General features: G+C 37.4%; 1 protein-coding gene across 2 annotated transcripts in view; it reads left to right on the top strand.

Moving 5' to 3' along the window:
• LOC136862822 (guanine nucleotide exchange factor C9orf72) overlaps positions 1-27,462 on the top strand; it is a 211,359-nt gene that overhangs the window by 97,306 nt on the left and 86,591 nt on the right. For both annotated transcript variants that reach the window (XM_067139086.2, XM_067139084.2), the window contains one exon: positions 19,428-19,532. In XM_067139086.2, the coding sequence (XP_066995187.2) occupies positions 19,428-19,532 (105 nt within the window). The remainder of the gene's footprint in view (positions 1-19,427; positions 19,533-27,462) is intronic.

Raw genomic sequence — 27,462 nt, 5'->3', positions numbered from 1 at the left:
TTTATTATACCTGATGATGTCCCACAGGGGACGAAACATGTACTAAATGTAATAAATTATATATGTATTGAATAGGCGGACCACTTAAATATAATATTTAAGTTAATCTTAAATATTCGGTATTGTATTTGCTTCTTCATATCAACGGAAAAGACGATCTTCTCTGTATGTAATTCATCTGGTGGGATCAGTACCTCATTTTCATAACGTATGGCCTGTATGTATCCTCATCTCTGTCCAGCTGGTAACTGCAAGGGCTGTATGACTGACTATTTGTCAAGCTGACCATCCTTTGTGTTATCAACAATATGACCCCATTCGAATGGGTCGAAGTGGTACTTTTGGACTCTATTACGATGACATGGGTTTCTGATTTGGCTTGTAACATGCATAATTCTGACTTTCCAGCCTGTTCTGTGATCCTTTTAGGCACTGAGAAATAACAACTACTACCCTCTATAGCATGGGTTGCTGTGACGTTTCTGTAGATGCTTTTTTGATGATATACATTTCACCACTGGTACTGTATGTGTCTTGGATTTTATTCCAAAGTGATGACTCCTTACAAGTGTAGCAATTGCCACCTCCATTGCTTTACTTTCAAGTAGTGCAGCTCTGTTCAGACAGCTCAGCTTGCTTTGCTGTTATGTTAAGCTGAGTAGATTAAAAGCTGAGCTGTGTGAAATAGATTTTCAAGCACCAAAACAGTGACGTCTCACCATAATGGAGAATGTTTAGTAGCCTACATATGAAGGTGAGGGTTTTTTCCCTAAATTACGTTACATTACACAGGGAGGTCCCATGGCGAAGGTGGGATAGAAAAGAGCTAGGAATGGGAAGGAAGTGGTTGTGACCTTAATTAAGGTACAGCCCCGCGTTTGTCTGGTATGAAAATGGGAAATAATGGAAAACCATCTTCAGGACTGTTGACAGTGGGGTTCGAATCCACTATCTTCGGAATGCAAGCTTATAGCTGCGTGCCCCTATCCACACAGCCAACTCACTTGGTATTTGAGGTTGTTACTTGAACAGTTGTCACCTCTTACTATTCTTCTTCCTCTTTCAGAGTTTTCATTTCGTGTGTCCTTGAAGATTTAAAACATTGTATCAGATGTGCCAACTGTCTCGATCTAGTGGGAGACTCCTGATTTTTCATTGTTCTTCCCAATCTCCTGAGCGTCTGGACCGATCCCCCGATTTTCAGAGCAGTTTCAGTAATTTTTGTATTATTTTTAACTCCTGCGCATTTCCTTTTTCTATTGATATATGGCTGGTCGATAGTAGTTCTAATAATCACAACTGGATTGCAGTATGGGGCACGGTGGCCAGCCATGCGCTCCTCCTTGGTCTATAATACAGTCAAATAATTGAATAGCTTAATAATAGGAAGTGGAAGTCGTAAGTGAGTAACCTAACCTCAGAAGTAGCACGCCACAGACATCTACCCGGGGCAGGACCTGCGTAAATGCTCATGTTACGTCACGTTGTAGTGCTTCTTGTTTGTATGTCTTAATATTTGTTTTGGCTAAAAAAATATTAAAAAATAAAAGAAATATGTTGCAGTGTTTAAAAGCGCTTACAGGGAAGAGTTTCATTGAATCCAGGAAAGGACCAACGTTCACATTCTGTACTATATGTGGGTGTGATTTTTCAGTTGCGCATGGCAAATGAAAAAACATAAGGAGAGTGTCCAGTGTGTAGAAAGAAACCAGAAACTGAACTTTTCATGTAAAAACTAAGATGTAAATCCTGCGACTAATGCCGAGGCTTTATTTATGCCATTTATCGTAGAACACAACCTGCCTGTAAATTTGCCTGAAGTTGAATGGAAAGGAGCTGCAAGTGAAGCCCATGAACAGAAACTGGCAAATAAGTTAATTTGGGAGGGAGGATTTACACAAGTAGTACAAGAACCGACTCGTCTCAATAACTTACTAGATGTATTCTTGGTTAAACCATGGGAAATTGTTGATAAAACTGAGGTAATTGAAGGAATAGGAGACCATAAGGCTGTAATAATGGATGTAGGACTCGTACCAAAAAGGCTTAATAAGAGGGTTACACAAGACAAGAAATTGTACAGAAATACTAAAGTTGATGAATTTGGGACTTACCTTAAATCACAATTCAGTTGTTGGATAAGTGAAGGGAGTAACGTGGATACACTTTGGGCTAAATTTAAAGGAATTATTTGGGAAGGAGAGAAGAGATTTGTACCTGTTAAGAAGGGTAAAATGACCTCAGACCCTGTTTATTATACAAGGGAAATAAGAAAATTAAAAAGAAAATGTAGAATAGTAAACAGGAAAATCAAAGAGGGTAGGGAGAGTAGAGAAACTAGAAAACAGCTAATGAGGGAACTGAATATAGTGAAAAAGGAAGCAAAAGAGAATTATATGAATGGCATACTTCAAGAGGGTAATGACCACAAAGGGAAATGGAAAAAGCTGTATTCATATATCAGGAATCAAAAAGGAAAAGGAGTCCAAATTCCTACAATGGTGGGAGAAGGGGGTGAACACTATTTAACAGATACTGAGAAAGCAAACCTATTTAGTAGGGAATTTAGAGATTCAGTAGATGATTGTCAAGAGTTGGAAACCGAAACAGAAGATAGAGAGGGAGAGAGACAGAGGGAAACAAGAAGCTTCTCATTCACAAACGAAGATATTTTCAGAGAAATCCAACTGCTTCAGCAAGGAAAAGCTGCAGGAAGTGATCAAATTACTGGGGAGGTATTAAAGACAATGGGGTGGTACATAGTGCCTTATTTAAAATTTCTCTTTGACTATGTCATAAATAATAGTGTAATACCAAAGGAATGGAAGGAATCTATAATAATACCAATTTATAAAGGAAAGGGTGATAAAAGGAAACCAGAGAACTACAGACCAATCAGCCTGACCAGTATAGTTTGTAAAATTCTGGAGAGTTTAATATCGAAGTACATCAGAGGGATATGTGATGATAAAAATTGGTTCATGAGGAGCCAGTATGGATTTAGAAAGAAATTTTCTTGTGAGGCACAACTGGTGGGATTTCAGCAGGACATATCAGATCAGTTGGATTCAGGAGGTCAGTTAGATTGCATAGCCATAGATCTTTCCAAAGCCTTTGATAGAGTGGAACATGGAATATTATTAAAGAAATTGGAGGGAATAGGATTGGACGTAAGGGTTACACGTTGGATAAAAGCATTTCTAAATTCAAGGGTTCAGAAAGTCAAAGTAGGAAATAATGTATTGCAGGAAGAGAAAGTTTGGAAGGGAATTGCACAGGGTAGTATAATCGGTCCGTTACTTTTCTTAATATACGCAAATGATTTAGGGAACAATATAACATCAAAAATAAGATTGTATGCAGATGACATAATTGTTTATAGAGAAATAAACAACATTGAGGATTGTTCAGAATTACAAAGGGACCTTGAAAGTATCCAACAATGGGTTGAAGAAAATAATATGAAGGTTAATGGAGGCAAATCAACTGTTACAACTTTTACAAACAGGAGCTTTAAAACTGAATTTGAATATACTTTGGATGAGGTAGTTATCCCAAAAGATGGCAAGTGCAAATACTTAGGTGTGAGATTTGAAAGTAATTTGCACTGGAAGGGTCATATTGATGACATTGTTGGAAAAGCATACAGATCATTACATGTCATAATGAGGCTACTTAAAGGATGCAACAAAGAATTAAAAGAAAAAAGTTACTTGAGTATGGTTCGTCCATTATTGTAATATGCAAACAGTGTTTGGGATCCTCACCAAGAATACCTAATAAAAGAAATAGATAGTGTGCAGAGGAAAGCAGCAAGATTTGTAACAGGGGATTTCAGGAGAAAGAGTAGTGTATCAGAAATGTTAAAGGAACTTGGGTGGGAAACTTTAAGTAAGAGAAGGGAGAAAACTAGACTTCCAGGATTATATAGAGCCTATACAGGAGAAGAAGCATGGGGAGATATCCGTGAGAGGCTTCAGTTGGAAAATAATTATATCGGCAGGACTGACCACAAATATAAAATTAGAAGGAATTTTAGCAGAAGCGATTGGGGTAAATTTTCATTCATTGGGAAGGGTGTGAAGGAGTGGAACAGTTTACCAGGGGTAGTGTTTGATCCTTTTCCAAAATCTGTACAGATATTCAAGAAGAGAATAAACAGCAACAGAGAAAATAAATGAAGTGTTAGAGGGCATTCGACCGGTGCAGGTTATTGTAAAAAAAAAAAAAAAAAAAAAAAAAAAAAAAAAAAAAAAAAAAAAAAAATGTGTGTGAATAAATTAATTCCATCCCCTGGTCTAAGGAGTTTGGACAGCCAAAGTAGGGGACTGCCTGTAGGGGTGAAGTACAGTGGGGACTTCGAGGGCCCTGGGACCGCTACGGTAGCTGTGAAGGCCCTTCAGGAACTCTGAAAAGTGGTGGCAAAAGGGGCTCTGGTTAAGACGCAGCAGGTCGTTATGCTACTTAGGATCCAGAACGGGTAAAAAAATAGTAAATAAATAAATGCAATGTAAATATTAATGTTATACCAGTTTTATAGTATCATTTGAAGCAATTCCACATACTGTATATCAGTTGACTATATTTGTAAGTAGTACAGGAGATATTATAATTAGAATTTTGTAAACAATATAAATTTATTAAGGATGAGCTGTGTGTTTAATAGAAAACATTGTTAGCGTAAATTGTATAATATTGTATTATAGGAAAAATTTTCTTCTCTTGTTAATTTAATATTTAGTGCTTGACAATAATGTATTTTAGTGTACCATTTGCCACCGAGGTAGACGCCTCATTTGCAAATAAAGAGATTTTGATTTGATTTTGATTTGATGCAGGGCCTTTGTTTTGCAATAAGTTTCCTGATTTGGAAATCGCTAAACGATATGGGTGTGCTAGAACGAAAACAGTGGCTACCGTTACAGAAATGTGCATGGAAGAAAGGGTGAAAATTGTATCACATTTGCAGGTGAATGCATTTTCCATTGCTACTGATGGTAGCAATAAACACGACTTGAAAATATATCCTATTGTTGTAACATTTTTTAGGCCGATCTCAATGAAATTCAGAGTTATCTACTCTCTGTGCCTAAGTTAGGTGGGGATGCTTCTGGAGCTAACGTTGCCAATCTTTTGCTCTCAACTTTTCAGGATTTCCGCATTCCATTAAAAAAACTGCCTAGCTCTTGGTGTTGATAATGCTCCAGTAATGGTAGGATTAAAAGAACGGTGTCGCAGGATGTTTGAAGTAGGAAAAGTAACATAATCATCGTAGGCTGCTCTTGTCACCTAATTAATCTTGCCGCAGAGAAGGGTGCGGTGTTCTTGCCTGTAAATGTAGATGAAAGTATAATTGATATATTTTATTATCAGGTAAGGAGTGCAAAGAGGAAAGAAAAGTTCAGAGAATTTCAGACTTTACACAACACAGAGATCAGGGAAATTCTGAAGTATGTGCCTACTTGATGGTTATCACTAAGAAAGTATTTAGATAGGATTTTGCTCCAGTGAGACCTTTTGGTTACTTTATTTAGGAGCGAAATTGTGAATAAGGATTCTCAGATGGGAACTTAGAAGGCTTACAAAATTCCTAAGCATAGTCTAAGTGCAGATGTGTCTTAATTGCCTGAAAACGTGAAGCATTGTCATAACATTTCACCATACTCCTCAGTTAAAAGGATAACTCTGTCATCAATTTCACCCAAAAAAATGAAACTAGTTATGACACTAAGAGCCATGCTTTGTCACATGAAGAACGACTGTTCATGTCCCTTTCATCAAATTTACATACATCTTTTTGCCTTTTTCTCTCAAGTTTTATGGATATCCTTGAGAATCCAAACGTAGCTCTTCAGTCAAGTATGCTGCACATCGACTTATTGAAGTCAATTTTTTGAGGAACTATTTAAGAATGTGATGGGAAAGTTTGTGAAACCACACGTTATTAAAAGCTCCTCTCTCCTTGATGAAGATTATCATACTCCAGCTTATCAAAAGGATGATTGTGATCTGACGATAGAAAACTGTGTTTGTTTTGGTGAACACTTTGAAGTCTGAGGAAAAGTGAATATTCTTTAAGTCTGTTAGAAAGTGTTTCTTTTCATCATGTGGCTACATGGCACACAAATTTCCGTTCAAAGATATTTTATTTAATGCAGAAATTGCAAATATTTCTTCTGTAAGTAAGGCATCATTTTCTAGCCTTAGATTTTTCATTAAAAGTTTCCGAACATTCTGACTAGTGAAACACAACATTTAGATAAAGCAACTGATATTCTGCACTCCTAGTTCTGTAACTTTTAGCTTGAAGAAACAGACCTGGCAAAAGGAAGAATTGCTGTTCAGTGGGCATTGGTAGGTGAGATGAAATCAGCTGATGGTGTACTTAAATATGACAGACTGACTAAGGTGATGCTTGCTGTTTTATCAATTCCACATAGCAATGCAGAATGTGAAAGGATTTTTAGCAGAGTCACAAAGACAAAAACACAGTTCAGATCCTTGTTGTCTGAACAAACGTTGGAGAAACTTTCAACCTAAAAATCAGTTCAGCAAGGCAAGTGCTTTGAGCAAAAATTTAGTTCCAAGTTTCTGAAGAGAGCTAAGTCAGCTATGGCTGTGTTGAACAACAATTAGTTGTAATGTTTTCAGCATGTTGAAGGTTGAGAAGTCACATGTTCCTCAAGTTCAGGTATGTCCAGTATTTAGTATTCACATATAAATAATAAAAAATATAATTATGTAGGCCAAATAGAGTTGTTAATGTACTGAATTATAATGAATTAGTACATGTTCTGCAATCAGTGACGTGTCATAATAAATCGCGATTCGCTGCCAAATTTCTCCTGATTTTTACTTTTGAGAGTTGGCATGTCTGTTGTATGTACAAGTTTTTTTTTTTTTCTGAAGATAAAATATGTTTTTGAGTTTGACACATTTTCCTTGGTGTTATTCTCATTTTGGAAAGGTTCTGCGATTAGAAGTTTAATAATCTGTGTTCCGAGGTATCTGTGGAACAGCAGAAGTGAAAGAAGGTGCTGGGATGAATAGGTCTCAACTTACGAAATTAAAGTTAATTTAAAACTTTAACAAAGGTTATATTTTCTTTTCAAGATAAATAAATTACAGAATATAACAGGTTCCACATAGCAGATCGATAAATTAAGAAGGTACAATTACAGTTGTTACAAGATTTGGGCTTCGAGCCCAATACTCATGAACCTTGAGCTATAAGCTCAACTTTACCTATCTACAATGTTCAACAAAGGGGCAGAAAACCCCAGTCAAGCCAAGGAGCACTCGCTCCCAATTACCCAGTAAGGCCTCCTCGAGGCACACAGAAAATCAACTTTAAGAAAGAGCAACCCTCTCTCCAAATTCAAGCCTATTCAAAGGCCACACCAAACTCCACCTTTAAGCTGCTCTCCAGGCACACAAGAACAGTGGTAAAAATACCCAACCTACTGAGGCCTATTCAGTAAAGAAACAGGACAATTACATGGCCCCAAAGTACCAACTTGAGTGGAGGCGTACCTTGCACTACTAATACACCTTTTTTAAAACCTATTTAGCTCTTAGGCCGCTTATGCAAGGGCTAATCCCAAACTACGGAGGTGACACGATAGGAAAACTTTATTACATTATGAAGCGAAGAAAAACGGTTATGAAAAGTAGTCACCTCAAAACAATATGAGAGGGAGCTCGAGAGGGTTAGGCACTCTCTATCCCGATTTGTAGTTAAAGAGACGGAATTTATACCAAGTGTCTTTTACATTTTAAAGGAAGGTTACATGATAAAAGTTTCGAACCTGCCCTGAGGGTTAAACTGCTGAGCTAGCAAGAAATGAAGTTATTAAAAGGCCATTACCTTATGGAAGAGGCGCTTCCCGCCCCCTGCTTCATAATCACACTAGGGAAGATGTTACAGAAGTGGCCCGGAGACCAGAAAATCAGCAGTTTAAATACCCTCGTGGAACATTCGAGACCTTTCAAGAATGAGAACCCACACCCCCCTCAATTTTATTGGCTAGGATCAAGCAACATATCCATATCGGAGAAGACATACGTTATTGGTCAAAAATTAATTAGAGAAATTCGGGATTGGCAAAATTCAAAACAAGCGGAAAGAGAAGGGTTATACTGCCAACCCAAAAAAATGACTGAAAGAAATTTAACAAAGAACAAACTTATGAACACAAAATTTCTCAAAAAACAGTTCCTTCACTTCACACTAGGGTGCACAATTGTAGTTCTTCAGTAGTGCCATCTAGAAGAGAATGTTCACACTTCTTACTACAGAGCAAACAAATATAAATTGAAAAAGACACAGTTCAGAACTCTTCAAAATTTTCAATAGCGACATCTTCAGAGAAACTTTAGAATTAACATGGTTGTTAAAGTTCAGGCTTCCTCCAGTAGAGGAGTTTCAACTGGCGCAATGTTTGAATTAGCGGCGTGGAGGTGTACCGCCCGGTACAATCTGAATTCAGTATAATCTGTCTTATATTCATTGAATTACCTCAGCACTTTTCTGGCAGATTGTTTTGTCATAAATTGATATATAATAGTACACAAATACCTCTATTTTTAGCTATGGTTGTGCTGTGTTTTGGGAATCCTCAGCAGTTAGTATGTAGGTTCATCCAGTTACCATTTGCGGATCTAACCTTAGTGATAATTTGTTCCTCTCATAAAGTTTTTCTTTCTTTTTTTACAATTTGCTTTACGCTGTACCAACACAGATAGGTCTTATGACGATATGGAATAGGAAAAGGCTAGGAGTAGGAAGGAAGTGACCATGGCCTTAATTTATTAATACACTGCCTCAGCATTTGCCTGGTGTGGAAAAAGGAAACCAACAGTGGGGTTTGAATCCATTATCCCCCGAATGCAAGCTGTCAGCTACTTGACTGAAACCATGCTCCCACTCTCTTAGTCCTTGCACAATGTTCGGTGTTTGGTAGATGAGGGTGCATATATGATAAGGATGGACTGTTGATGCAGGAAACCCATCAAAACCCCTCCTGTGATGTTGCATTCATGTTCTTGGCACAACCTCTCCACCAACCTTCATTGTGCATGCAAATCACAAAACAACAAAACTTTTACATTCAAGGAAACTTGCTGAGAAAATATGGTGACTTACGAAACTGATGCAGAATTCATTGTTTTTAATAAGTGCATTCCTGCCATACATCATAACATATTACCAACAAAGCTAACACCGTAACTGAAAAATAGCTCACTGGCTCTGTTACACATGGTCACAAAACAATTGCTACAGGAGTATTTACCATCTCCATACCAGGGATGATGGCTGTCAAAGTGTGATCCTGGATTTCATGTTTCATAAAAGGTACAGGCTGATGTATTGATCCCAAATTTTGAAACTAGTTATAACTCCTCTCCTAATTGTGCTAGGACTCTGTTCTGAATTGATTGTTAAATATTTACCCATCATCAGTAACATTTTGAATGTGTCCTCTTCATTCAAAACTTTTATCCTCAAAACCATTTTATGAGGGTAATCCCAAAAGTAAGATCTCCTGTTTTTTATAAATACAGAACTCTGTTCTTGTGGCGGTTGATTACAATATTGTAAAGATTGTTTCCCGCGCTCGCATATAAACATGTGCATGCCGTGCTGAGGCACTCGGTCTTGGCTTGGCAGGCGTTGAGAATGGAGCTCCCATTGGATGTTACCGCCAAGTGCGAAGTGCGCACAGTTATTCGGTGTTTGAACGCAAAAAGTACTGAACTGATTGAAATCCATCGCCAATTGATGGAAGTGTATGATGAGTTGTGCATGGATGTCAAAAATGTTCGTAAGTGGTGTAGAGAGTTTGCAGCCAGTCAAACTGAAACTTACGACGAACAAAGGAGCGGGAGAGCGTCAATTTCTGTCGAGACAAGTCATGAAGGTTGAGCAAATCATGCATGAAGATCGGCGGATCACCCTGGATGATCTCTGCACTTTGGTTCCTGAGGTTTCCCGAAGCGCCGCTCACAGAATTTTAACGGAAAAGTTGAAATACCGTAAGGTGTGTGCAAGATGGGTGCCACGCATGCTGACTGAAGACCACATGTAGCAACGAGTTATACTTCTCGCGCATTTCTTCAATGCTTTGCAGCCGAACAGGACAACTTTTGGACTCAATTGTCATGGGTGACAAAACCTGGGCGTTCCATTTTACACCTGAGATCAAGCAACAATTATGCCAGTGGCAGCATCCCTCTTCGCCAAAGCCACAGAAATTCAAGCAAACACAGTCTGCCGGTAAAGTCATGACAACTGTGTTTTGGGATCGAAAAGGGGTATTGTTGGTCGACTTTATGCCCGCTGGGACCACATTTAACGCTGACAGGTACTGTGAGACCCTGAAAAAACTCAGACGGGCAATTCAGAACCAGAGAAGAGGAATGTTGAACAACGGTGTAAACTGTTATGTACACTTTGTTGTAAAATGTCATGAAGTTTCACACTTGTGGCCTGAGCTTACCAATCCCCTTTTAGAAGAGATCAAAAATGAAAGGTCGATTCCTCTATATCGCCGAGCGTTAATACAAACGGCTTTCGCAAGTATCAACTCAAGATCGATGCGTAAGAGGCAGAATGCTCCAGTATACAAGTTCTAACTCACAAGGCAATAAACTCAGCAGAGCGGAACCCAGAGGAAGGTATGATACACCAAGCCGTACTTCGGAACATTCAAAAAAGTTAATGGTGGGCCATACCCAAGAGGAATTATCGTGGTAAGTGCATGTTAAATTATAGGAAAGGAATACCAGAAAAGAGAACTCCCAAAGCACAGCATTCTTTCTTTTTAAGATAACATATATATATATTGAATAAAGTTTTCAAAATAACAAGATATAGATCCACAAAAAAGAGATAAAACAGATCACGAGGGACTATTGCAATGGTCAATAATCTAGTTTAGATAGGCACACACAGTTACAACGAAGGGTAAAAATAACCCGTAAAAATCAACATTATCTTTGGTTACAACAAGGGATAAAAACCCCGAGAATTACAACTGTCCTTGAGGTACAACCAAGGGGTAAATGCCCCGTGAATTACAAATATCTTGACTCGTACAAATTCGAGTGAAAAGGTTAAACCTGAGCAAATCAATGTTCTTGTTTACATACAAGCTCCCATAGGAGGGCCATTTGATGAACCGAAATAAGATAGTTAAAAAACAATTGGCAGTAATTTTAATTGAAGAAAGGTTTACAATGCAAAAAAAAAAGGAGTACTTTGCAAGATACTACCACAATTCCCCAGATTCGTGTTTCAGCTTAGACATTATAGGAAAACATATGAACATCGAACATACCTAGTGTAGATAGATCATAAAAGGGTTAGCAGACCGCGATACACTACACCATCTTAAATAACAAAGGTAAACAAAAGGATAAAAATAATAAAGGAAGGGAAAGGCAAAAGGAGGGCAATGAGGTGAAGAAAGAAGAAAAATCAGGAGGGATAAGGAGACAGAGTACTGATCAGGCCGCAAAGCTCCCACATCACATGAATGGAAGGCAAAGATCACACATCGCGAGTCCAGTCCACATTCTCGATTCACTTTTCTATCTCAAGTTCGGAGTTAGAATTTTACCAGAGTGACAATTTCGTAATGCCCTTAAAAAAAAAGAAGGACTAAAGTTCGGATTCCAATTAACAAGCCGAAGAAAAGGGCAAAATAGGATGAATGTTAATATGAGAAGAAATATGAAGTCTGCTCACCCAGTACGTTGAACGGAGAAATTTTAAAACCAGTATGTACACGGGCCAGCCGCGCACACTTCCAGAGCTTCCACTGCCTATCACAATATTTGATCCACACCTGAACGTCGAACAAGCACACGCAGCCCGTATATATACGGAACCGAGGTCGCCGTGGAACATGCGAGAAGCGATGACGTCACAGGGCCTCGCGTGGAGCGATGAAACAGTCCAGACAGTCAAGTGGCAGGCGTGAAGGCAGACAGTTCGTGTCGCGAGACGATGCGTTGGGTTTGAGCATAGAAGAAAAATAAGGTAAGCGATTTGAACACGTTACAAAACATTCTCCATGACAACGCTCTCCCGTATGTTGCCCGGCAAACCGTTGCTCTCGTGCAACAGTTTCAGTGGAATATCATCACCCACCCTCCCTATAGTCCTGACTTGGCGCCCAGTGACTATCACTTGTTCCCTAAGTTGAAAGAACATTTGGCTGGAAAGCGATTCAGCCCCGGCGACGAGGTGAAAGATGAGGTTCACAACTTCCTGAACAGCGTAGCGTTGAGCTGGTATGACATGGGCATACAAAAACTGTCACAGTGTCTACAAAAATGCATCGATCAAAATGGTGATTATGTAGAAATATTTCTAAATGTTCAAGCTGTAAAATGATGTAAACCATTGTAGAAATAAACAGATATATGTATTTAAAAAAAATAGGAAACCTTATTTTTGGGATTACCTTTGTATATTCTCCAGACAGTGTTTGAATTGAAAATTTAGTGAACTTTACTGGTTGTGTCTTTAGAAAGCCTCTTCATTATTAAACCTTCGTTTCCATTTTCCATGTATAAATAGAGGCACCTGTTTTTCGCAAAGCACGAAATCATGAAACTATGAATTTGGCTCAAAAACGCAAAACTATTTACATTTAAGCAAATTCGCAAAATAATTTACGAAATTATTCGGAATTGCATTATTTGAAGTTAACGACGGAGATTCGAGGCAAGATGTGACAATAAAATCCAATAATCGATGCCACAATTGACTTTATACCCGTTCGATATATATCGAAAGCTAAGATGTAGTATGTCGATTATCGCTGAATTAGCTTCCTGTGAAGCAAGAAATTTATCGTATTCATAATTAATAGACGGTGTCCTGTTGCCTGTTGAAAATTGCTACTGATCGGTTCATTTAATTTCCTATTTTTTGCTCAGTTTATTAAAATGGTTGTGACAGTTTTTGATCGAGAAAAAGAATTTGCATCGGAAGGACTTTACGTATTTGACAAGACACTATAATGTGCAAATTGAGTAGCAGAGAAAGGACACGTTCCTGAAACACATTAATAACAGAGTTTCACATAAGAAGAACAAGGAAAAGGTGCTAACGACGACAGGCATCAGAAGGCAAGCTAGTCTCACAGACACTAGTTCAGCGGCAAATAGAGCAAAAAAACAATAAAGAGAAATTCATTTTATCTACAACTCAAGTTTTTATGGAGGCAAATATTCCACTGGAAAAAGTTGATCATCCGAAGATGAGAGAGTGGATGGAGAAATATATACCAGGTTTGTGCAATACTATACAATTTTTCTGAGGAAGAAATTTGAGGTTATGTTTTTCTAATAACTTTGTGTGGTTATGCTAATTTTCTCGTTTAATGACATTTAGGCCTAGATAATGCATGCTGGATCCCTCATTTACTTAAAATTATAAATCATTTAATTCATTCAAATGATGTCAAAGAGCCCTCTAATATTAGGCCTATTGGTTTTTTCAGGTGCTGGAGACTTGCCCACAGCTGGAAGACTGCGGGAAGGTTCTGTACCTCGAATCATCATAGAGGAGGAAGAGGAAAGATTAAAAGAAGCTGTGAAAGTTGAGAGAGTTTCAGTTCTGTGAGATGAAACAGCCGATAAAAAATGGTCAATGTGTATTTATGGTTCTGGTAAAAGTGCTTAGTTGTGGCGATAGAACAGTTTGGCAGTTATTTGTAGGGGGAGTGAAAGTTATTGCAAATGCTAATGCTACAGCATGTTCACAGGCAATTATGAATGTAATTCACAAACTTGAAATTCAGTACCAGAATGTAGTTTCTATAACTTCAGCTCAAGCACGTTACATAGGCAAGTGCATAAACGCAGTTAGGGTTTTAGTTTCAGAAGGGTTAGTACACACGCAATGCTGGGCTCATAAACTGAATTTGGTAGGCAGTGTGCGGGCTGTGGAACTTACTGCTTTGAATCAATGTGTTGTACAAGCAAAACACATCTTCTTTAATACACGGAAGAGAAAGCATGGATACATTCAATTCTTGAAACAGAAATATGAAGACGAACCCACTCTTCCCTATTCTTGTAATCACCAGGTGGACCGTTTAAAAGTGTTAAGTACCTTGGAGAATATCTTTGTGATCAGTCAGTAATGTTGATAGTGAGAGGGCATTGTCAATGTATTGTAATGTAATGTCTGACAGGAGAACAGCTCCGACTCCCAGTAATATGGAACTCATGGTATCTTTGTCTTTGTTGAAACTATTGAGACAAGAGTGTTGCTGTGAACTGTTTTAAAGCCTTGACCCCAAATAAAGTAACAAAAATTCATTACCTAGCTGTTTTTCTTGTTAAGCATTGCTCAAAATGTTGCAACTTGCTGCTCACATTAGGGAGCTCCAACATGCTGTTAATTCATGTACTTAAATCTAAGCTTAGTGATCTTTCAAAGGGCTTTAAATTACCAGAGGACACGTTTTTTTTTTTTTTTGAGACAACCTTGGATAAACTTTCCAAACTACCAAAACAAATGCAGACACAGTTAACATCTTTGTTTCAATCTGTAGGTAGAGCAAGCCTAAAAAAGCTGAACCACTTACCTGAACCAGGAAGCTGGAATACACCAACCCCTTGTGCAGTTAGTCATGCAGCCAGTAGAGACATCATTAGGGATTTCCAAGAATATTAGCACTGTAGCATGAGGATACTGGCGAGGTGGGATTACCAGCCACCCCGAGAACAACATTCCAAACATTTCGTATTACAAGAAGCCTGGAGTCAAAGTCGGCAATATTTGTGCCGAATTACGTAGAAAACACCTGGCCCTCCCTAAACCCTTTTGCTCTTTGGCGTCATGCCTTAAAGAGATTTTCTGGAATATTAAAAATAACAGTTGTAACAGGCATTTCTGTACTGTTGAGGAATCTTTGTTCTCTCTTCCCTTTCTCTTCATACATATACTCTTGGAACAAAATTTCAAGCCCTTCATTCTCTTCAAATTTTGCTGTAATATCACACTTATCATGAAATAAGTAAATTTCACTTTAAAATCACCTTATCGCTTTAGGCCAATTTGCGAAAATAAGATCATTATTTTCTTAACCAGAAACATATGATTCCTATCGCTTCAAAATATTTTCTGTCGTGTTTATCATTAATGCGAAAAAATCATGCCTCTGTTTATAGCATTGGGACCGTACACCTCATAAATGTAGTGAATCTCAGCCGTTGACACATTTCTGGCTGTCAGGAACTGGGTGACTGACTTTTATCAGTTTGTCCTGTACTATTTCTTGAGAATCTGTGGCAAAGTGCAGTTATCTTCATATTTGCAAATCTGAAGGGCATTGTTTCTTTAAATATTGAGGCTTCCTGAACTCTCTTTTTATCCAGCTACATTGTGTTAATGTTTTTAACTGTAACATCAGAATGCAAAGAGCAAACTGTGCCTTTAGCTCATCTGAAGTGACTGGGAACCAGGGGGCTTCATCGTAAGACTTATTTTTCATGGGGGTCATTCTTAATGTTAGCAGGAGCTTGACTTGCATAGGAGTTGGTTTCTCTCAAGATGGTTTCCCTGAAACTACCCATGATGAACTGACTTACAACTTGATATTTGATAGAGTTTGTGGTGATTTTCTGGCGGTACTCTCCGGGACATGTACCTGAAATTTTTTCATTGCTCAAGGAAAAAAAATGTTCGATAGGTATATTATAACAAGGTAAATTTAGATAATACTGACATTACTAGGAAAAACTACAAATATTATTCAGTTTTGTCTACGTCTGGATTGTCTGTACATATTAATATTTAATGGTATATGGCCTCTGGAGAGGCCTGTTGCAGGTCTTTCGAGTTGGCGTCTGTAAGAATGGGGCCTACCCAGCTCCCAAGTTAGAGGAATTAACCAATTAAGGTTAAAACCCCACCCTGCCAAGAATCAAACTCGAAACCCCTTTAGTCAGAGGCCAACACACTATAACCAGTTCACTATGATTGATACATTGATATATGGATCAACCTGCCGAAGGGCAATTTGAACATTGAATGTTAGAGAGAGTTTCAAATGTTATGCTGACATGTTCTGTTTCTGTATGTTTCCGATGTTTAATGTACTATGTAGAGTTGAAGAAAGTGAGTTCTAACATGGAAATAAAGCATTTCCAGACCCATGTCCATATAACATATTTTCTTCTACGTGTGAGGAATGTGTCCTATAAGTTTGGACTTACCTTATTGTTACACTCTGTATAATCTCTGTTTCTTGTTTTACAGTCACAGAACTTGTTAAACTTGTGTGCAAGACATTTCTATGGTATTCTTTTATCATGGTTATGCTTTTTTTTAAATATTGCCAAACATGTCCCTCAGAGAGTACCATATTGCTTCTTTCTAAAAATCAGCATTGGCTAGGGTTATCAAAAGACCCTCTTAATTATTGCATTTAGTTTACCGACAGCAGTACATGTATTGGCTTTCAGAATTTTACTCATTCATTCCAACTTCCATGTTTAGGGAACCCTTGATATGTTGAAGTTACAGTCAGGGTTTTATTTTCTGTCTCATTTCCAGATCTGGAGGCACTGTATTCTGATTTACGGACAGAGCTAAAGTTATTATCTGAGAGTCCTTATTGTATCCCTATCTAGAATAAATTGACAAATTCTTTCCTCCTCGTTGCGATGTTTACAAGATATTTCTCACAGTCTTGCTTACCTGTGAACAATATGAACAACTTTAGAAATAAGATACCGTACACATTGATGAAATGGCCTTTGGTCAGTCATACAGACTGTAAAACACACAACTACTGGCTGTGAATATAATGCTAAACTAGAATATCATTGTCAAAATAAAGCACTATTCAGAGACACACATTTCTAACTCGAATACAGAGTGATGGTTTTACCCATCATTAAATGTTAATGAATATGCCAGTTATGACAATTTTACCTGGCATTTCAGGGGGATGGTTAATTTGAAGCACTTTGTTTAATGAACGTTTTCTCAATAAACCAATGGTTCCATATACTGTAAAAGAATACATTTTGTCATAACAATCAGATATATCGTCTAAATTGTTAATGTAGTGTCATAAATTTCTTTTAAAACTGATTTTGCTATATACAAAACTAGTACTGTTAGTTAATTGCTGAGAATAAAATTAACTTTCATTGCTAAGTATTATTTATAATGTTCTTCTCTTATCAATTGAAATAATATTCTGCTCATAATGTAATTTCATTTTATATTCCACCCATCTATGACTATTTTCCCTTTGCCAGATGCACATAGTTTGGGACAACTATTTTTGCCATCCTTTCATCCCCCTTTGTCAATCACCTTGTTCCATACTACATCATTATCCCAGATGGAAGCAAGCAGTAATTAAAACTTAGTTTGACCACAGCAATTATTTGTGCAAACTAACCTCTACTATAAGGGCAGCGAACATCTTTTGTTGACTTTCCAAGTGTACAGCTACAGTGAGGAATACACTTTGATCCTCTCAGCCTTCCACTACCCAGGAAAGAATTCTCAGGAGAGAACAGTATATATATCTTTAATTCCGTGAGCTACTGACCAACCGTTCCTGTTAGCTGTGTGGTTAGGGTTTCATAGCTATGAGCTTGCATTCGGGAAATGGTGGGTTTGAAGCCCACCGTCGTCAGCCCTGAAGTTGGTTTTCTATTGTTTCCCATTTTCACACTAGGAAAATGCTGGGGCTGTACCTTAATTAAGGCCACGATTGCTACCTTCCCAATCCTAGCTCTTTCCCATCATTGCATCGCCGAAAACCTTCAATGTGTTAGTGCGACGTTAAATCACTAACAAATTACCATATATGCATATTATCACATTTCTTGTTCTTCTGAAAGGGAATAGGAACTGCCAAGAGCAGTATTGATGCGAGAACTAAAAACACTAATGTCATTGTCGACTGAACCTACTGATGTATCCACAAAGACGCACACAAAATGCTGTCAGTTAGTACACTTATTTATTTCACCTTAACTTCACATAAACATATACATAACCTAATCAACTGCTGTCACAAACAAAATACAGGCATCAACAAACCACCATCTTGAACAAATGCCTATCACTAAGCCACATGGTGATCGCAATCTTGAAACAATTGACTGCTTACAAGCATGTCATAACACGTTGTCACAAGTATACTCCTGTTAAACCATAACTCCAACTAAGTAGTAACTCCTCTTTACCATCAAGACCACCTCTTTATATATGGCCAGGCTTCTAGAAAGATACATTTTCTCGTAAATTCTAGAGTGCTTAAGGCTCAGATGTAATGTACAGAATATTCTACAGAGTTCTTGTCTACCCAGTACCATTCTCGATGTTACAGTGTGTTTCACGATTCTGTAGTGGATTAAAATCATATATACAGGTAATAATAAATTATAATTAGGTTATTACATTAACTAAACTCATATACATATCTATATGCAACAAATGTTTCATGACATAACCTCACAAATAATGCGATCGTAAACTAATAATGTTACAAATAAGTGGATGTACATCACAAGTCATAATAATAACCATAATCGTAAAAAAATAATAATAATTTGAGCTCGATACTTGCATTATTTACCCATGGGTGAGAGAACAGTGTTTTCAAATTATATCAGTTTATCACACTTGCGTCACTACTTGGGAAATCTGGTATAGCTGAGCATGTACTTGATCGTGTATGCCATGTTATAAATTTAAGGAAACTTGTCTGGCTAGCACCCATCATTTCCATGAGTGTTTACTTTAAGAGATCATTCAAATAGAAAAGTATCTTCAGTCACAAGAATTAAGGTTTGTGCTCAGACAGAACTTTTATTACTTGGAAACGGGCAGCAGTTTAGTTGCGATATCTGTTATCTAGAAGTATAGACTAAGTAGGTGCAAATATGCCCACATAAGAAGAGATCAATTATATTTGACCACCAAACTGTTTAAACAAGGTGTGCTGTTGAGGATGTGGATCATCAGTATTCATCTGCATGCAAACATAGCCTTATAACCCAAAAGATAACACCTTTTCAATATCTGGTTGGTTCATTAAAATGTGACACTTCTAAAAGCATAGATTAATTCACAGGTAAAGCTTATTTTATTCCTGGTGTTAATGTGGTTACAATTTTGTAGTTGTATCACTATCTGCTTCCTGTGTTCATTCCCGCATTCCTGCTTGTGAGCAGTTATGTTGTCTGCAGTGATGGTAATTCTATGTACTAATGGTAATTTTGTGTACTAATGGATAGTTTGTGTTTGGCAAAAACTGTACGTTTTTCTTGTAAGTATGAAACCAGAAGTTAGCGGTGAAACATTTACATAATTTTCATGTTTTTGTTAGGTGTCATATGGCAGCTTTGAAAATTGAGGAAAAATGTTTGTGTTACAGATGATTTCATTACTGGCTCTCTTCGTCGACCCTGATGAGCGATTTTGCTCACGTCTTGTGCTTCCTGCCATGAAGTATTCTTTTCATGTTGGGCTCTTTCTTCAGGTGAATATTGATACCATTCTTAGTTGGTAACCTGCTTTGTGAAATTATGATTAATATAGGAGTATATCCACTGAACCTGAAGAAAATACATGAGAAATTGAAGTTGGAATTGTATCTTTGGTTTGAATTTAACAGTCAACTTAGGTAATTATCATCTTGACCCAAAAGCCATTTTTTTTTTTTGGAAACTTACAACCATTGATACCAGTAGTCGTTAGATCACAAAAATTAGTTTTTCTTTTGGTATGATGAGCGTTGGGCAAAGGAAAGAAGAAGTAACATTAAATGATTTAAAATGTAAGATGTGTTAAAATGGTTTTTATCAGAAATCAATATAAAGAATTGTGATCTAATATTAGACTGGATGATTGATTGTAATTCTGTATCTCTGTGTCAGAGTAAATTGCTTGGTATCTACGTTGTGAAGTGAATATTACACTGAATTTTTCCAGTCAACTTTTACAATGTGGGACATATATAGCTTCATAAATTCAAGATCGTACCCCAATGTTTGAAAAAAATGTTCTTTTAAGAAAGCAAAGTAGAAAGGAACAAAAATTTGATCCTTTTCACAGCTGCATAGTGCTGTTGTCACATTATGTGCTCACCTCCTGCAGTAGACTTGTTAAGTGGTAGTGACATGAATCCCTTGTCTCTAAATTTAATTCAGTGTAACAAAGGAGTGTAATATGCAGTTGCCAGCTATTCAAGTAAAAAAATATGTTGTACCAACTATTTTAGAACCAATGTTAATCATATCATTTGGTGATATAATGGGTTGTTAACCCATTCTGGTCTGGCCCTGGATTATCCCTGACAAAAGTTCTGGAGTGGGTATTTTTGAGAGTTTAAAAAAATTACGGCTTACTCATAAGTTATTTTTGTAATTGAGACAAAGTGAACGTGTATGTTCAATTTCATTCTGAAAATTCAATTGGTATCATTCCAATGGCTTCTGTGGCAAACATTTCAGTTTTCTTATTCAAACAGAGTTACCTAACATAACTTAACCTCGTATGTATCATGAAAACATATTTCAAGCACCAATAGAGTAATAATAACCTTTTCGCTATAAATTATTCTGGAATAGCCTTTCCAAAATGTAACCAGACACCAGAAAATACAGTGAAACCTCGTATTGCATTCCTCATTAAGACAATTTCTTGCTTAGCACGTCGTGAATTTGAAGTCCCGATTCATGTCGTATTAAGTCTATTTAAACATACCTCACTTATCGCGTCACAAATTTTCATTAACGCTCAGTACGATCACACTTTTTCCAGCCCTGAAATTGTTCTTTGTTGTCCCTTGTGAAAGGAACATGATTTCCAACACAGATTAGAGCCCTTGCCACAGGAGCCAGCTCGGGGGAAGTAATGCAAAAACAGGAATGGCCTTAAATTCTGGAAATTTAGAGAGTAAATTATAGCTTCGGGAAGCAAGTCGTTAGCCTCAGGAAAGTTCAGTTTTGCTTTCCGGTTTTTATTGATATTGCTGAATAACCCAGTAAGCCTGTTTGTGTTTGTATTTCGCATTCCATTCTTAAGTTAGAAATTTATTGTGTTGTGAGTGACATAGTGAAGGGTCACAAAAGTAATTTAATATGATGGAACCCACTTTTTCAATACATACAAAGCTGTTGCACATAAATTATATTACAACATTTTTATTATTATGAAGGTACCGGTTTCAACATGTTTTCAATGTCATCATCAGCCTTTCGTAAAACCAAGCAAGAGAATAAATACACATATAGCAACAATACACACATATTAGGTAAAAATCATAAAATGGCACGTATAAAATAGTTCATATAAAATATCTGAGGATTACTACGCGTTGGCAGCGCAAGAGTCTTGTATTGTTACATGAGTTGAGGCACTTTCTGTAAAGTGTGCTTTGGTATGATAAAACTTTATAAACATGTTAAAATCTTGAAAAATATCTTATTCATAGAGAAATGCAGCACTGATGAATAATCTGAGCACTGTTGTTGGCATAGTCTTCTTATCTTAAAGTTGTACTATTGCGTCGGAAGGTGGTTTCTATTGTACGTGTAGGTCCTAGGATGATATGTAGGACCGAGGTTCCTAAGTTTCAGTTCTGGTTCGTATGCCCTGGCCCAAAATTCATCAATAACGATTATTCATGACAAGAATTGATCGCCGTCCTGTTGCCCGCGTGCAAGGTGGTCGGAGCATATTGAATAGTGCACCCACCTTTGAACTTCCGTCAGTGCATGCGGTACCCACCGTGATGTGATTTTGCGCAGTTGCAGCTCATTACGCAATATCGTGTGGACGGTACGTTTCTCGATGCTACTTGCCCTCTCTAACTCCAGTAGCGTCCATCGTCTGTCTTCATCTGGGAGCTGCTCGATGACGGCACGTTCCACGTCGGTCCGCACACTGATAGGTCATCCCGAACGTTGCTCATCACTGAATAAGAATAAGAATATTTATTAATAATAAATAATGTTATTTGCTTTACGTCCCACTAACTACTTTTACGGTTTCCGGAGACGCTGAGGTGCATGAATTTAGTCCCGCAGGAGTTCTTTTACGTGCCAGTAAATCTACCGACACGAGGTTGATGTATTTGAGCACCTTCAAATACCACCGGACTGAGCCTGGATCGAACCTGCCAAGTTGGGGTCAGAAGGCCAGCGCCTCAACCGTCTGAGCCACTCAGCCTAGCAGAAGTATATTTATTCACCATTGATCATTTACATGAAATAGGTTTTGTGATCCAATACTACTGTATTATTTCTATTATCTATATACAGTTAATAAAAGTCAATATTAACATTTTTCATTTGTAAGAATTCCTTTGGTCATAAAATGGATTTTCCAACATCCAGTTATACAGTTTTCTTTTAAAATTATTGATGGACACTTCCTGTGCAGAGAATGGTAATTTATTAAAAAATATTATACAATTTACTTTATGTGAGTTACCTGTTTTCACTAGTCTGTGTATTGTGTTGATGGATGTTTTCCCTGATGGTAAATTTATTCAGAGTAATGAGATAAAAATATATAGATTTATAACTGTTTATATTTTAAGCCTGATAAAAAGGGGACGACAGTGCTTAGAAGAACCAGCTTTACACATTACACGAACAAGCTTCTTCTGTATTAGCAATACATTATGGACATAAGATGAATGTCCCCACAATAGCATCCCATATAAAATATGGGAGTGGAAAAGTCCATAATATACCATTCTCATATAGTCTGCTGTTACTCATTCCCTCAATTTCCACATAAGATATGAGACCCGTGATACCTTTTTACAGGCATGATTGAAATGTATTTCCCAGCTTAATTTGGTATCAATATGAATACCCAGTAGCTTGACTGACTGAATTTCTATATGCTTTACTCAAATCACATAAAACCAGAGAAACCATTTTTCTATTTTCAAAGGCTGTTAAAGTTTGATTGACATTTTCCAGAACCACAGAGGTAGTACTTTTACCCTGTCGGAATCCATATTGATTACTAGACAACAGGGCGTGAATTTCAAAGTAGTTACTAAGTTGACTGTAAATAACCCATTCAATTATTTTAGATAATATGGGAACAGTTGAGACTGCACGGTAATTTTGGGGAAGATGTTTGTCACCACTTTTGAAGACTGGAATAACTTTTGAAATTTTAAGCATATTCGGGAAAAAACCCAATCTTTAAACATTTATTGATACTAAACGCTAGTGGTTCACAAGTCAGATGTATTGTTTGTTTAATAATGTAATTGGACAGCCAATAACAGTCCATACTTTTAGAATTAGATAATTTTGAGACTGTCTTTATGATTTAATTTGACATAATGTCAACCCATTGGAAAGTATGTCCCCATAATTGATGTGGGCCAGGCCTAATGATAGCAGATGTACCTGTTGGATTCACTTTATCACCTATTTCTTTCACTTTGTTCAAAAAGTAATCATTCATGTTATATGGATTCAGTAATATATCATGTGTATGATTAGGAGTATTCTCTTGCGCTATAATATCCCAAGCTAATTTTTTTTCATGTGCAAGTTTTGTTCTGTAGAAATTTTTACAACTGAGATATACTTCATACGCATCTTTCTGCACATTCTCTTGCACCCAAGAATTATTATAAACTCTATACAGAATCAACATCCTTTCCCTTATTTGGGTCAATTCATCAGAATACCAGTTAAGTATTTTATTCCTAACAGTGCGCACATTATTGACCTTTACCATGGGGGGCAAGAATGCCACAATTCAACATAAGTTTTAAAGAAAGTTTCAATAGCAATTTCAGCCTTCGCTTTGTCGGTTTGATTTTCGTATAAAAAATTCCAGTTTACTTTCTTCAAACTTTCCCTGAATAAGTTAATGTAACAATCTTTCTGAGCTCTTATCTATGAAATGTCAGGTTCCCTATTTGTTCTTTTGTCTGTGTAAGACAAATTTTCTGGCAAAAAGAAAGTACCAATGGTTCATGATCAGCAAAAGACCCTCCAACGGGCTTGACATTATACATACATCTTGAGAATTTGACAATAATATTATCAATGCATGCATTATTGCGTGTTGGTGTTTTGTTTGTACACGTTAAATTTAACAATCTTAAAAGGTAAAAAAATATTCTTGAAGACTGTTCGTCTGATTTTGCCATTTCTATATTAAAATCACCACAGACAACTACTTTAGTATTAAACTTTAACAATTTTCTCATAACTATTTCAAAATTGTCAAGAAATACTTTCACATTGGTCTTTGGAGATCTATACAAACTTACAATTATTAGATTCTGATGTATTATTTTAACGCAACTAAACTCTCCGTCTAATTCTGCACAGTACTGTCCTAAGTCAACCTTTACAAATTTCAAACAGTCCCTGGCTAAAATTCCAGCACCCCCACTCTTCTTATTACTTCTACACATAATATCTGCCATAATATACCCACTGGGCACAAAGAATTCAACTTGATCATCTACGAGCCAATGTTCTTTCATGCATACCACGTCAATTTTTTTAGCTTTACAGAAATGTTCTAGTTCTAACACTTTATTTCTGACATATTGAATATTAACCTGCAGTATAGTCAGTAAACTATTGTCAATTTCTGTTTCCTGGACACTATCAGTATTGTGGATGTCATTTTCCACAATAGGCCTACTAGTAGATATTTTTGTTTCTACAGGTTCATTGGTTTTAGTGATCTGATAAGAACCTAACCTAGTCTGTCTACCTTGCACATTAACACTATTCCCCAATACAGTCTTAAGAGAACCTAACCTATATAGACTACCACGAGGTTTTTTTTTTTTTGCTAGGGGCTTTACGTCGCACCGACATAGATAGGTCTTATGGCGACGATGGGATAGGAAAGCCCTAGGAGTTGGAAGGAAGCGGCCGTGGCCTTAATTAAGGTACAGCCCCAGCATTTGCCTGGTGTGAAAATGGGAAACCACGGAAAACCATTTTCAGGGCTGCCGATAGTGGGATTCGAACCTACTATCTCCCGGATGCAAGCTCACAGTCGCCCGCCTCTACGCGCACGGCCAACTCGCCCGGTACCACGAGTATTAATACCATTCCTCGACTCTAGCATGACAGACCGACCTATGTCGGTCACTTCATCTAGTTTTTTTTAGAGGAATGGGAGTAGTTACACATTCTACATCTTGAATTAGCAAACTCTATTATATGTCGCAAGCACCGATTCGCAACACGTCCTTCCGTGGGAAATTATGAGGCGAGCGCATCGAACGAGATTTGATCCGTGACCTCCCAGTGAGAAATCCCTAATACTCATGAGTAATTTAAGTGTAATATATAAAAGGAAGATACAGCAAGAAACAGTGGAAGTGAATGAGTAAGTGTAATAGAATATCAGTGCAGTGAATAAGTGCAGAATTACAATTATAATTAAAAGCATTTCTTAAAGCTAGTCTCAACTTGGAACATTTCAGTGAGCTGAGAATGAGGCAAACTTGTGCAATCAGAATATTGGTCAGAGAAACAAGTAAACAGGCTACAAGGTCATAGTTAGAAGCTTTTAGAGGGTGGACCAGGAAAAGCAAACCTGTTGTTGGTCACATAGCAAGGTGCCCTGTAAAAATAAGAATGCATGCTGTGGTGCAATAATTATTTCTAGAAAGAATCTCTGGAAGGTCACCAGTCACATGTACATCCATGAGATGGGTGGGACCACACTTGAAGTAACGAATAGGAAACTAACAGATCAGTGATGTGAGGGAACATAGTAGTAGGGGATGACTTGTTCCAGAAGCTCAGAGAAATGATAAAGGGGAGTGACAAAGGAGCCTCTTGGTCATTTGGTCATTTGGTCATCGGTCGTTCGGGCATTCTGCATCATTCTGGTCATTCTGTTGGTAGTAATCCTGGTGTCATTCAGGCAGTTATTCTATAACATTGGAAAGGAGCGTTCTCTTGGGAAGGGACAGACACTAGATCACTTGGCAGAGAAGAGACTCTGTAGAATAAAGTCAGTGAAGATAGCAGTATATGAGGTTAGTCAGATTAGGCAGTACTTGAGCCTGCCATCAGTATAAGAAGTTATTCAAATTAGGCAGCAATTAAGACTGTCAAGCAGTAGAACTGGCTAGCAGTGTTCCACAGGGTAAAGTACAGAGACAGTGCATAGAGAACTCACTGAGTGTTCGAAGGAGACTGTAGCTTCAGTTAGCATTCACCTTAGAGTTCTGTGTTCGAGTCCTGAAACCGTCAGGGAAGATTCAGAGGAACACCACAACGAGGATTCAAGAGAGAAGCAAGAAGGAAGAAGCTTCAAAACCCGAGATAAGTATCAACTAGTTAAGAAACTTTAAAGACTGAAGGGAATTTATAAATGTTGTAAAGTGAATCATAGAAGTGTGTGTATTTTCCAAGGAAGTCAGAGACTGATAAACTGGTTATTTAAAAGTAATATTGAGAAGAGAATAATTACAAGTGTGATGTAATATTATTGGAGGGGTATATTTGATAGTTTGTTTAAATAAATTAGACTAAGAATTTAATGGTGTCAGAAGGTGTTTTATATAAAGGTCAGTCTGATATTCGAACCCAAGTCCTCAGCCTGTCCTGTTCATAGAATACGACATATACTATTTACAACATAGCTTTCTCCCAACCTATTTAGGTGCAGACCATGCCAGGTATAAAATCTTCTTCCCAAATTACTTATATCTACATATTTTACATTTCTGAAGTGCCTACATATTTTCAAAAGTTCTTCATTAACCTTGTTTACCTCGTTAACACAAGACCATGCCGGAAGATCATGTCTGTGAGGAACAGAAAATTCCACAACATTGGTGTGATGTAACTCCCTGTAGTCTTGATCTGAGGGAAGAGATCATTCCTCTTGCATTATTTCTTCCCACGTCGTTAGTCCCTGCTAGATAAACTGCAACCCTCGTAGCTCCTAGATGTTCACAGTATTTTCGACTTTCAGAGGTTATGTCATTAAAATTTGCACCAGGCTTAATCACAGCAGAAACATCATGCTTACTGTTCCTAATTAATTCAGTAGCAGTATTCCTCCCCGACTATCGGCAGAAAAGTCTTATCTTCACAGATTTCCGCGAGGTTTTGCAACTTGGTTTTACAAGATTCTTGTTACCTTCACTTCGACCTTCCAAGAAATTTACTTCAGAGCTGTTACCTAGAGATTCATGAGTACCACTTGCAAGGGGTTCAAACCTATTCTTTAAAACAGGAAAGTGACAATCGTCCTTTATCTTTTTTCTGAAACCCGCGTATTTTACTGGTAGCGATTCCCATCGTCTACAGTTTCTAGGCCCAATTGATTCACTTCGCTTAGGTTCATAAATCAAATCCAACTCGAGCTCTAATCCACCGTTCAAATACTTACTCTCCATCACATTAATCTTATCTTTAAGTACGTCATTTTCAGCATTAAGA

Source organism: Anabrus simplex, chromosome 2 (genome assembly GCF_040414725.1).
Source record: "Anabrus simplex isolate iqAnaSimp1 chromosome 2, ASM4041472v1, whole genome shotgun sequence".
NCBI classification, from domain to species: domain Eukaryota; kingdom Metazoa; phylum Arthropoda; class Insecta; order Orthoptera; family Tettigoniidae; genus Anabrus; species Anabrus simplex.
This window is presented reverse-complemented; position numbering and strand designations above follow the sequence as displayed.